This window comes from Pelophylax lessonae (assembly GCF_965119305.1).
Source record: "Pelophylax lessonae genome assembly, chromosome: 1".
NCBI lineage: Eukaryota > Metazoa > Chordata > Amphibia > Anura > Ranidae > Pelophylax > Pelophylax lessonae.
Genome location: NC_138768.1, coordinates 595,498,736 through 595,511,383, shown reverse-complemented (window position 1 = coordinate 595,511,383; position 12,648 = coordinate 595,498,736). Strand labels below are relative to the sequence as shown.

General features: G+C 41.2%; 1 protein-coding gene across 1 annotated transcript in view; it reads left to right on the top strand.

Annotated features, from left to right (window-relative positions):
* The window catches only part of LOC309548674 (uncharacterized protein), a 117,963-nt gene that overhangs the window by 45,160 nt on the left and 60,155 nt on the right, over positions 1 to 12,648 (top strand). Inside the window, 1 exon segment of the mRNA XM_082248636.1 lies at positions 11,618 to 11,809. Coding sequence (XP_082104762.1) covers positions 11,618 to 11,809 — 192 coding nt within the window.

The following is a 12,648-nucleotide window of genomic DNA, read 5'->3' as shown; positions in this document are numbered from 1 at the left end:
ATGTGTTTATTCTCTAATGAAAGGTGTATGTTACATTTGATTCAGAGGTTTTAGTTGTACTTGATACTGCATAGTATATTATTTGTGTACAATTTTTGCCTGAAATTTTAGCATATATAGAAATTTGGGAAGATCTAATTACAAATCAATAAACATGAGCTTATTAACTAAAGCAGTTTAAAGTACAATGACTATATACAGAGTGCTGTAACCCATTGCAGCCAATCATAATTCATCTTTTAACTGACCTAACTGCAGTTACGTGGCATATGCCTGATAGCTTTATGTTCCACGTGATAGATTGTGTTCATACCACTCTGCACTTAATATTAGTTAGAGTTGAAGTTAGATCAGCTTTGTTTTATAACAATGCTGGCGAAGCAATGGAGTTCATAGGAAAACATATTTATGCGCCTTCTGACCACCAGAGTCTGTGCCTGAAAGCTTCATAGGGGCAAATGGAAATTGCCATTGATTCAGAAAGGCCCATGTCTACTCAGGACGTGTAGATCACTAAGCTGTATCTGCACCTTAGTACCTAACTAACTAACTTCTTATGTATTGTAATAGCAATTTGAACTGCCTTCCTGAATAAGCCTGAGGTGTGTATACGTGAGTGGCCAGTTACTAATTAGTCCATGACTTTTATTTTTATTTTATTATTGTATGAAGATCTGTAAGAATCATATGAATATGTTAAATGGCATGAAAGTGTGTTGATTTTAATTTGCATGCTGCCAAGCTAATAATAATAAAATTAATTTTCTTTTTAACATGTTTGTGCGTGTGTTTTTTTTTTTTTTTATTATTATTATCTCTAAGCTTACTTATGTATGAAAAATCTGTATAAGATGAATTTAAAAATAAATCAAACAACAATAAACCAGAAGTCAAGGAATAAAGACATGGGTCGGGACAGAAAACTCCAAAACAATCCAAAGTGGTTGTAAAGGTAAAATGTTTTATCTTAATGCGTTTTATGCATTAAAATAAAAAAGCTTCTGTGTGCAGCAGCACACTTCAGCCCCCCCTCCCCAATACTTACCTGAGCCTCATCTCTATCCAGCAATGTGCACGCATGCCTAAGCCACCCGGGACTCTCTCTCCTGAATGGCTTAGACACAGAAGCGGTATGTTTGGCTCCAGCTGGTGTCAATCAAAGGCAGATAGCCAATCAAGAGAGAGAGGAGGTGGGGCCGAACCATGGCTCCATGTCTGAATGGACACACAGAGCTGCAGCTCGGCTCCGGGTGCCCCAATAGCAACTCGACAGGAGGAATGGGCCAGGAGTGGCAACGAGGGACCCAAGAAGAGGAGGATCCAGGCTGCTCTGTGCAAAACCATTTCAAAGAGCAGATAATTATAACATGTTTACTTTTTAAAGAAAAAAAACGAGACTTTAGCATCAATTTAGGAGCCTGTTCACACCAGATGTGGTGGGATGCATTTTTGACTGCACTCCAACTCCAAAAACTGTCCAAAATCCAGGTTATCTTTTGGGCATAGTTCACACTATTAAAGTGCAGTGAAGTACAGCATGCTGATTTTTTCTGCACTGCAAATACACAGGAATGTACACAAATTCACGCAAATGCACGACAATGCAGTGCAGTGCACATAAAAGCCCAAAGAAGAAAGATGAGAAAAGTGAGCTCAAAGGAAATGCAAGCTTAAGAAAAATGCACCGCAAATGCACGTAAAAAATACTTGTCAAATGCACATCACTGCACATGCAGTAACGTACAGTAAACACGCACTTTATGGTGTGAATGGACCCTAAAAATCTTCAAGAGGTTGTAAACCCCCAAAATGAGCTAGTATGCATCGCATACTAGCTCATTATGAAATAATTACCTTAGAACCAGCCCCCGCCGTGCCATCCGCTTACCTGCATGACGGGCGACATGTCTTCCGGGATCGCAGCACGGAGCTCTGAAGGAACGGCACGAGCGGCCGTTCCTTCAGAGCGCATGCGCCAGTGACGTCACTGGCTGCATGTAAGGTAAATATCTCCTAAACGGTGCATGTTTAGGAGATATTTACAATACCTATAGGTAAGCCTTACCTATAGGTAAAAGTTACAGAGGAGGGTTTACTTCCTCTTTAAATGATAAAAAAAGAGCATCAACATTTTTTAAAATGGGGTCACCAGTTGTTGGTCAAATTACAACAGATTTATACACAGAATGATAGACAAATGGCGTTAAGCGCCAAAAGTACCTGCGCACCTGGATAAAAGTGCAAATGTGCAAAATTATATGTTTGTGAACAGTAAAATTGGTGATGAATGTGTGAACTACATAGGTGGATAAAATTATATGAAAAAGATTTTAAAGTTATATATAAGTGCACAATGTGATAGTGTAAACCAAAAAAATATCTGCCCGGATGTTTGCAGCAGGGGCGGAGTGTGACCTCGTCGGAAAAGTGGCCGTCCTCCTTCCGGTTCAGCGTGTCGATCACGATACGTCACTTCCGGGGCAGCCGTGTTAGTGTTTGGTCGTCCTTCTGGAGGAGTAGGACTGAACTTGGCTACCTCGCTTCCGGTAGGCGTTCTTTACTACTAATATCCTAAAGAGGCGGATTGGCTAAGAGGTAATTGACATATCTATATATGATGATATTAAGGTGATTGCGGTCACATGACCCTTGAAAACGACGGCCAGTGTGCCGACGAAACCGGTCGGGAATATTGGAACGCAATCACCCTGCTATCAATGCCATTTCTGGAACCGTTTGTATAGGACCAGTGAACGAGGAAGCGGTACCGGCCTGTGTCCAATTTCGGATCCTGAGTTACTATGCCCGTTTTTATGTCTTTGATGTAAGTGTGTTCACTTTATTTTATAATAAACTGCTTAAACGTACTTCACTATCCTGGCCATTCCTTTGTTCACATATCGCTGAGGAGCGTAAGGAGGAGGAGGAGTGTGAAGTTCTATGGTTTACAGGCGGTTGTGAAGTGGATAACTTTGGAGGGCCTGGTCTTTCATGTTTGGAATCTGGTCGCATTGAATCATTCTGCTTGCATTGACCCCCTGTAATAAGGGGTCGGTGCCTTCTGGTAAGCACACTCACACATTGGGTGCCTATATGGTGAAGGGTTTGAAGAATTTATCTTGTGAAGAGTCTTATCCCTTGGAGAGTGTACTCGTTTTATCCATTTTATCCGTTTATTGGGACAATTATTATGAATTGATTATTTACTCACAGACTTTTTGATGCACTTTAATATGCACCTTTTTCAGGATTATTTATTATAATTTTATCTATGTATCAACCTTTTTGTAAATAGTTGATGATTTTCTACATTTATGCACTTTATATGGTCATTTTATTATCATTATTAATATTTATTGCACATTTGCACTTTTAAGGTGAGCGCAGCTTAGTACACCTTGGATGTATCATCTATTAGATTTATACACAGGGCAACATATGTACCAACATCCAAAAGAATACATTACTCTTAAAAAAATCTATTTTTCTGTAAAGTCTGACTTTTTAGGTACATTCAGAAGCAAGTACACCAAAAAATAACATCATTTATTTTTATTTTTATACAGTTAAAATCATATGGATTATACCCAAACCAAAAATCTTTGTAACTCTAACATAAGACAACACTCTAATATGTAATAACCATTCATATATAGACAGAGGAAACAATTCAATACCTAAATAATTTGTGAAATCCTATTCACATTGTAGTCCTAAAGCGATATGTGTATCATATGCTGAGACTTGGGCAAAGTGTCCTCTTGATGTCAACGCATTTCACAGAAAAAATCTGCTTCCCCAGTACAGAACGGTACTACAATAGTGCGCCAGATATACAGTAACAATAAATAACATAAGTAGAAATCTAGTCTCTTTAAAGTTGTCCATACTTGCCTTGTATAAGTTAAATGCACATACCCAAGATGTTTTACATGTATAGCCTAATCATCTCTCAGGCAGGCATATAGGCAAGGGGGTATCAGCAGCAAAGCACAGTGAATGGAAGGAAACCTCATCAATGTCTGTAATTCCTAATAAGAGGGGTAAGTATAAGTATCCCTTATCTATTAGATACCAGCCAATATAATAACTAGTGGCAACATAATGCAGACTTACAATACTGGAGGAACCAAAAGGCTATTCAAGAAGGAAGTAACTAGCTCTAATAAGCTGGGACTGCTGCAATGCCACTGCCACAGAGGACCCCCAGAAATGGCAGATGGGTTACTGCAGGTTCTGGAAGACTTAGAGTGGTGGATAGAAGACATGTCCCACAGTCGGTGGTTCTCCAAAATTCATTTGCAGCACTCTCAGAATGTAAGGACAACATGGATATGGACTCAAGCACAGAGGGTGAGAAACCATTGACTCCTATGTCTAATGTATGCAAGACTGCAGCCAAGGACAAAAAAGATAAAGTGAAGTCTCAAAGGAAGCAGCTGTTGCTGGGTGATTCAATCATAAGAAGTGTGGAGCTTAAAGAAAATGGTTTTGTGAGATGTCTCCCTGGTGCTACTGCTAGGCGAGATAGAAGACGTATTATTAATATTGTTAAGCAAGCAAAGCAGGAAGGGTACGTGGACGTTCTTGTCCATCTAGGGACAAATGACCTGGCTTGCAATGAAGTGTCAGAGGTGAAAAAATCTTTTATCACACTTGGAAATGACATACAGGATTTTGCATCCACCATCTCATTTTCTGAAGTTCTGCCTGTGCATAATGTTCAGAATGATAGGCAGAGGCGCATAAAGGAGTTCAACATATGGCTTAGTAAATGGTGTCAAGAGCAAGGATTCGGCTTTGTTTCTCATGATAGCTCTACTTGGAATAGAAAGGAACTGTACAAAAAAGATGGTTTGCATCTTTCTCTCAAAGGAACAAATATACTTAGTGAACAACTCCAAGAATTTGCGAAAGAGTATTTAAACTAGGAAGGGGGGGCAAAAGAGTGAAAAACTAGCTCAGTCTATGAAAAAGGGGGATAAGACATTCTTCAGATATATAAATGAAAAAAGGAAATTAAAACAAGGAATAACTAAATTAAAAACAAAGGACGGAAGGTATGTAGAAGAGAATAAAGGGCTAGCCAACTGCCTTAATGAATACTTCTGTTCAGTTTTTACAGAAGAAAAAGAAGAAGGACCTCCACTTGAAAGGATGACTAATGAATCGTTTGATGCATGTGTCTTTACAGAGGAAGACGTTCTAAGATTGCTGTCTAAAGTGAAGACAAATAAGTCACAGGGTCCTGATGAGATACACCCAAAATTATTAAAAGAGCTTAGTGGTGAGCTGGCAAAACCATTAACAGATTTATTTAACCAATCATTAGTAACAGGAGTCGTCCCGGAAGATTGGAAATTGGCAAATGTCGTGCCCATTCACAAAAAAGGTAGTAGGGAGGAATCGAGCAACTATAGACCAGTGAGTCTGACATCAATAGTAGGCAAATTAATGGAAACCCTATTAAAGGATAGAATTGTGGAACATCTTAAATCCCATGGATTGCAAGATGAAAAACAACATGGGTTTACTTCAGGGAGATCATGTCAAACAAATCTTATAGATTTTTTTGACTGGGTGACTAAAATAATAGACGGTGGAGGTGCAGTAGACATTGCATATCTAGATTTTAGTAAGGCTTTTGAAACTGTCCCACATAGAAGACTTATCAATAAACTACAGTCATTGAACATGGACTCCCATATTGTTGAGTGGATTAGGCAGTGGCTGAGTGACAGACAACAGAGGGTTGTAGTCAATGGAGAACATTCAGAACAAGGTCATGTTACCAGTGGGGTACCTCAGGGATCTGTACTGGGACCAATTTTGTTTAATATCTTCATAAGTGATATTGCAAAAGGCCTCGATGGTAAGGTTTGTCTTTTTGCTGATGACACAAAGATATGTAACAGGGTTGATGTTCCTGGAGGGAAATGCCAAATGGAAAAGGATTTAGGAAAACTAGAAGAATGGTCAGAACTCTGGCAACTGAAATTTAATGTGGATAAGTGCAAGATAATGCACCTGGGGCGTAAAAACCCAAGGGCAGAATATAGAATATTTGACACAGTCCTGACCTCAGTATCTGAGGAAAGGGATTTAGGAGTAATTATTTCAGAAGACTTAAAGGTGGGAGGACAATGTAATAGAGCAGCATGAAATGCCAGCAGAATGCTTGGATGTATAGGGAGAGGTATAAGCAGTAGAAAGAGGGAAGTGCTTATGCCGCTGTACAGAACACTGGTGAGACCTCACTTGGAGTATTGTGCGCAGTACTGGAGGCCATATCTCCAGAAGGATATAGATACTCTAGAGAGAGTTCAGAGAAGAGCTACTAAACTAGTACATGGATTACAGGAAAAAACTTACCAGGAAAGGTTAAAGGACCTTAACATGTATAGCTTGGAAGAAAGAAGAGACAGAGGGGATATGATAGAAACCTTTAAATACATAAAGGGAATCAACTCGGTAAAGGAGGAGAGCATATTTAAAAGAAGAAATACTACCACAAGAGGACACCGTTTTAAACTAGAGGGGCAAAGGTTTAAAAGTAATATGAGGAAGTATTACTTTACTGAGAGAGTAGTGGATGCATGGAATAACCTTCCTGCAGAAGTGGTAGCTGCAAATACAGTGAAGGAGTTTAAGCATGCATGGGATAGGCATAAGGCTATCCTTCATATAAGATAGGGCCAAGGACTATTCATAGGATTCAGATATATTGGGCAGACTAGATGGGCCAAATGGTTCTTATCTGCCGACACATTCTATGTTTCTATGTTTCTAATTATAAATGAGACCCCCTCCCCCAGATATATATATCGTCCTTGATCAAATATAAACATAGGTATAAATGTGCCACCTGAAGAAAAGAATCATCAAGCAGCAACGCAATAACTTAAAGGGGGATATTAAGATATTTTAGTCAACTCATGATGAGACAACTCAGATATTTATATTTCCATTTACTACGATATTTATTAAAGGAGTATCAGTTTGGATTGGTGGTTACTTTATGAAGGTCTGGAATATTATATTACTGGGAGGAGATTTGGTCTGCAAAACACTTAACAGACATGACCTAGGGAGGGACTCACCTCCAGAGCACATGTAGGGGGCAGGCAGGAGACATTTCCTCCATGTTCCCCTCCTCATTTGAAGCCAAGTGTGGGTCACATGGGAGGCCTACTCCAGGGTGGGTTCTTCTGGGCTACGCTAGGCAACTTGAACAGGGTCACTTCCTTACACATGTTGTACTTTTACTTGAACAGAGGACTGAACTCTAGTAAACTCTCTTAAAGTTAAGAAACACCAACCAACACTGTCACTGAAGTATTTAGGAGGGACACACAGAGCCAAAGCCCTCTCCACCTGTCCAGTGTAACTTCACTACCTCACTCTCAATAACAGAATGGGGTGCCGCCATGCACCTAGCGCAAACTCTATGCATGCACTTCCAGAGCTCTTCCTCCCCTGTACCTGTGTACAGGATGAGAGCCTCTGTGGTGCTGATCTGCTCCTGCTGGTATGGGAGAGGACCTGCTCATGGAGAGAACGCTGACAACAACTCCTCCTGCAAGAGGAATCCTGTCACATATATATGCTTATGACAGGCTGCTAAAAAAAAACTTTACTACCTGTGATAACCACATGTGTCTTCACACTGTATGAACTCTTGTACTGCTGTCTCCATACCTCAATGTGTTTAACTGACCCGAGTTGAAGATTATGTGTGCCAGTTACATACATCACACCCCTTGAGTAACTTCAGACAAGACAAAGACAAATTTTCAAAAGCTTTACTTAAACAACTTAGCATGGCAAAAAACACAGATAACAGTCCCTCCCTAAATGAATCTCTAACTCAGGCTTATGGGTGCCCCAGCATACCTGCAGAGGATAAAGTCCATTATGAAAGAATTCCAGTATTGGTGTCTTTGGGCATTTTGTAGCTCTCATTGGTCTCTTACTCTATGGCAGTTTTTTATCCATAGGTACTCTGGATTTGGAAGATGGCTGTGTGGATGGACCCAGGTAACAGTAACATGTCAGACAAAACATGCACCTATTCACTTATTGCGTGCACCAAGTCAGACCCCTGTTCTATTTTTATATAGTACAGGACCAGTGGGATGGACCCAAGAATGCCTGCCAGGAAAGAACCGGGAAACATGTTAACACTAACCCTCCCGCCTGGGGCAGCCTAAAGCTGGATACACACTATCCAACTTTTGTGGTTAGATTTCCTTCAGATTTACCTTTTCTATGTAGTGCAAGAGCCTGCCAGATTGCATACAAATTGAGAGTGTTTAGGTTTGACCTCATATTATATGGTTTTGGTAAGTCTAAAGGAAAAAGTCTTCAGACAATCTAACAGTGTGTATGGCCCATAAAACTCAACCTGCTTACACACAAACTGAAGGGTGGTGGCATTGAACATAGCTGAATCACTGCTATCACCACTATAGCCTGTAGGAACTGTTACCCAGATTAGGACTAATATTTAGTGCTGGATATATAATGAACGGCTATGGAGAAATAATGTAAAGAAAAGGTAAATTTTTAAGATGTAAGGATGGCTACGGTTAAAAGAAATTGCCTAATCTTTCACGGGAATGTTTAGTGAGCATATAGTGTATATTAAAAAAAATGTATGTGGCAAGCATTCAAAATGCTCTTCCATTTATTTATATTGTGTGATATTGGAGCAAGTAAGGCAGCAAGTGTACAAGCATTAATCATTGCATCCTCCATTTACTATCAGCCGCATATGAAATCATGTAAATGCACTTTCAATGGTTAAAACCTGCACTTCTATGCACGCATGCCATGTTTCACACATGTGCACTGTGGTGCACTCTGTGTAGTATGCACTATAGCTTTTTTACTTTTAGTTGTTTTTCGCATTTAAAAGAACTGAATAAGAAGCTCCCTTAATACGAGAGGAGATTTTAATTTAGCTTATGACCCACTGCTCTGCGTATCCCGAGGGGTGTCTCACCTTTCATTCTCATACTTGAAAAAACTGAAATCTGAATTACATTTGTTTCTATTAGTGGATATTTGGAAACTTACTCAACCAAATGAAAGAGACTACTCATTCTTCTCCTTGGTTCATGGCATGTATTCTAGGAAATATTACTTCTTCATCCTACATGAAGACTAACATAGGGTCTGCTTCATTGTAATCAATGCAATCCTCCTATTGGATCACACTTCCATACACTTGTTGTTGGACCTATCAAATACCTCCCATAAAGTGTATTCCTGGAGACTAAATGAAGCATTCCTACAAGTCCAAACCACTATGGCCTGAGGTATCTCAGTCCTTAAGTTCTTTCCTTCAATTCAACTCCCATGACACTAGCTCACTCATTGTATGGGAGGCACGCAAATTACCCATACAGGGCATTCCTTTGAAATTTGGTGCCAGATTGAAAAGCTAACGTAACTCCCAATGCAGCTCCCTATATTCACAGATTAACCAGCTACAGTGTGGCCAGCTAGTTCTGGGAGGGCATCTATTGATGCCTCTGTAGTGCCCATCCGGAAGTGTTTGTGATCGTTGAGCCCAGAGCACCACTAGTCAGGGTAAAGCGCCAATACCAGCGGAATTTTACCATGTGATCACTCCATCCAATGACGGAGCGATCACTTTGTCAACAAACCAGAATCATGTCTGGTTCAGCTCTCTCTTCTCCTCACACCGATAGAGTGTGTGAGGAGAGGAGGGAGACACAGTGCAGCAGCATGAGATGGCTGCATTTGGTGTGCTCTACAGTGCCATCAGTGCCACCACAGTGCCATCAGCGTCATCAGAATGCTATCACAGTGCCATCACAGTGCTCATCAGTGCCACTACAGTGCCCATCAGTGCCACTACAGTCCCATCAGTGCCACACCAGTGACATATAGCCTCATCAGTGTCATTACAGTGACATCAGTGCCACTACAGTGCCACATCAGTGCCCCCTACAGTGCCTTTAGTGCCACTACAGTGCCACTATAGTGCTCATCAGTGCCACTACAGTGCCACTATAGTGCTCATCAGTGCCCTACGGTGCCCCTACAGTGTTCATCAGTGCCCTATGGTGCCATTACAGTGCTCATCAATGCCACTACAGTGCTCATCAGTGCCCTACAGTGCCATCAGTGCTACTACAGTGCTCATTAGTGCCCTACGGTGCCACCACAGTGCTCATCAGTGCTCTACAATGCCACTACAGCACTCATCAGTGCCCTACAGTGGCACTACAGTGCTCATCAGTGCCAATACAGTGCTCATCAGTGCTCTACAGTGCCGCTGCAGTGCTCATCAGTGCCCTACAGTGCCACTGCAGTGCTCATCAGTGCCCTACAGTGCCCATCAGCGAGTGCTTATCAGTGGCATCAGTGCCCTACAGTGCACATCAGTGCATCCATGAGTTCTTATCAGTACCCCACAGTACCATCAGTGCCCTACAGTGCCATCGGTGAGTGCTCATCAGTACCACTAAAGTGCTCATTAGTGCCACTACAGTGCCATATTAGTGCTCATCAGTGCCTAATAGTGCACATCAGGGCCCATCAGTGAGTATTCATCAGTGCCTCCCTATCAGTGGATCCTTATCAGTGCCGTAAAAATTTGTAAAAAATGCATTTAAAATGCATTTGCATTTTCTTTCCACATTTTCTAAAAAACTTGTGGAAAAAAATGACATGTTCAAAAGACTCATTATTCCTCATAGAATATACATTGGGGTGTTTGCTTTCCAAAATGGGGTTATTTTGTGGGCATTTCCATTGTCCTGGTCCTCCAGGGCCTTCAAAATAGTAATAGGTAGTCAAGAAATTAGATGTGCAATTTATGTTCCTAGAACACCTGATGGTGCCTGTTGGGCCTCTCTATGTGGCCAGGCTCACATATCACCATACTCCAGAGGAGTAGCAGAATGTAGTTTGAGGTGTAGTTGCAAATATTCATACGCCATGTAAGAAATAACCTGTTAATATGACAATTTTGTCAAAAAATATCTTAATTTTGCAAAGAATTATGGGAAAAATTACAACTTGAAAAAACTCACCATGCCTCTTACTAAATACCTTGGAATGTCTACTTTCCAAAATTGGGTAATTTTGGGGCGTATTTGTACTTTCCTGGCTTGTTAGTGTCTCAAGAAATAAGATGATCCGGGGGCGCATGCACGGCATGGACCGGAGCGGCCGCCACAGCTAAGAGCTCCGTCCTTCAACGGGCTTTTAACCACCTCCACAGGGCTATTAAGCGGCAGAAATAGCACGAATCAGCAACACCCTGCTCCACATAATCTGTGCATGCCTACCTGCAGGAAAAAGAACAGAGGAGGTGCCCAAAAATCCCTCACCCACTACCTTTTTTGTTCCAGGGAGAAGTACAGCATGGCCGAAAATGGCGCCGGATCTCTCTCTGCCTGCCCTACGGCTTCTCCAGCAGCTCAACCCCTCACTTCAGGACTCCCTGCACCTGCACCATCCACAGGATCCTCTCAGATTTGTGAGTATACCCCCCTCACTAAGATAGATCTGGACAACAACCTGGAATCTCTATGTTCTAAACTTTTAAATAAGTTTCAGTCTGAGATTCAAAAATCTACAGCTACCTTATCACAAGAAATAGCTGCACTTGGCACTCGTACAGATCTTCTTGAAAATAAGCACGATGAACTAGCCATTACATACAATGATCTTTTCAGGGAACACGAGGCATTATCCCCAGCATTCTCCCAACTACAGTCACATGTTGAGGATTTAGATAACAGAAATAGGAGGAATAACCTCAGGATTAGAGGTGCTCCAGAAAAAATCACAGATCTTACAGCATTTACCACTAAACTTTTTCAAAGTTTACACTCAGACCAGGAAGCCCAGGCATTTATATGTGACAGAATTCACCGAGCCTTAAGAGCAGCTCGAGCTCACAACACAAGGAACATTTAATTGGATGGGATCCATATCCAAATATATCCAGATGTATCTCAAGCTACTCTGGATAGAAGAAGAAAAATTAAAGAAATTACATCTGTCCTTTCTTCAGCCCGGATTTGTTACCACTGGGGATTCCCCTTTAAATTAATTGTCCCCCACAATGGCACAACCTACATCACCTCAACTACCCCTGAGGGTGAAGACAAATTAGGCCTTTAAGACTCTGGAACTATGCCACATACCCCTTCTACGCCTCGCCACATCCCTATCTGGAATATACCAACTCCTCGCAGGGACAGACGCAGATTCAGACACGACGCTTGACCTCCTCTCCCTGATTAGCATGATACTATGCTGAAAAGTATTAATTCACCTCTGGTTTAATTCCCTTTTCTTTCAGAGACTGTTGCACTATAAGATCACTCTGATAACTCTTTGATGACATCTAGTGCCTATTTGGTGATATTACACCTTACAATTAAAAAGTGGATTCAACCTTTTCCTTACACTCAGGACATTTTGATACGCTACTTTTTTTACTCTCTCCTCTCATTCAACTCGGAGGTTTAAACTTGGTCACAACTGTGCCTTATTTAAGAGCTGGGTCTATATCATAAGAGGTTCTTGCATAATCTTTCATGTTTGTGTAGCACTACTCCCATGGGAGCTACTGGTTACTGGTTCCCCTGCGTTACCCATAGC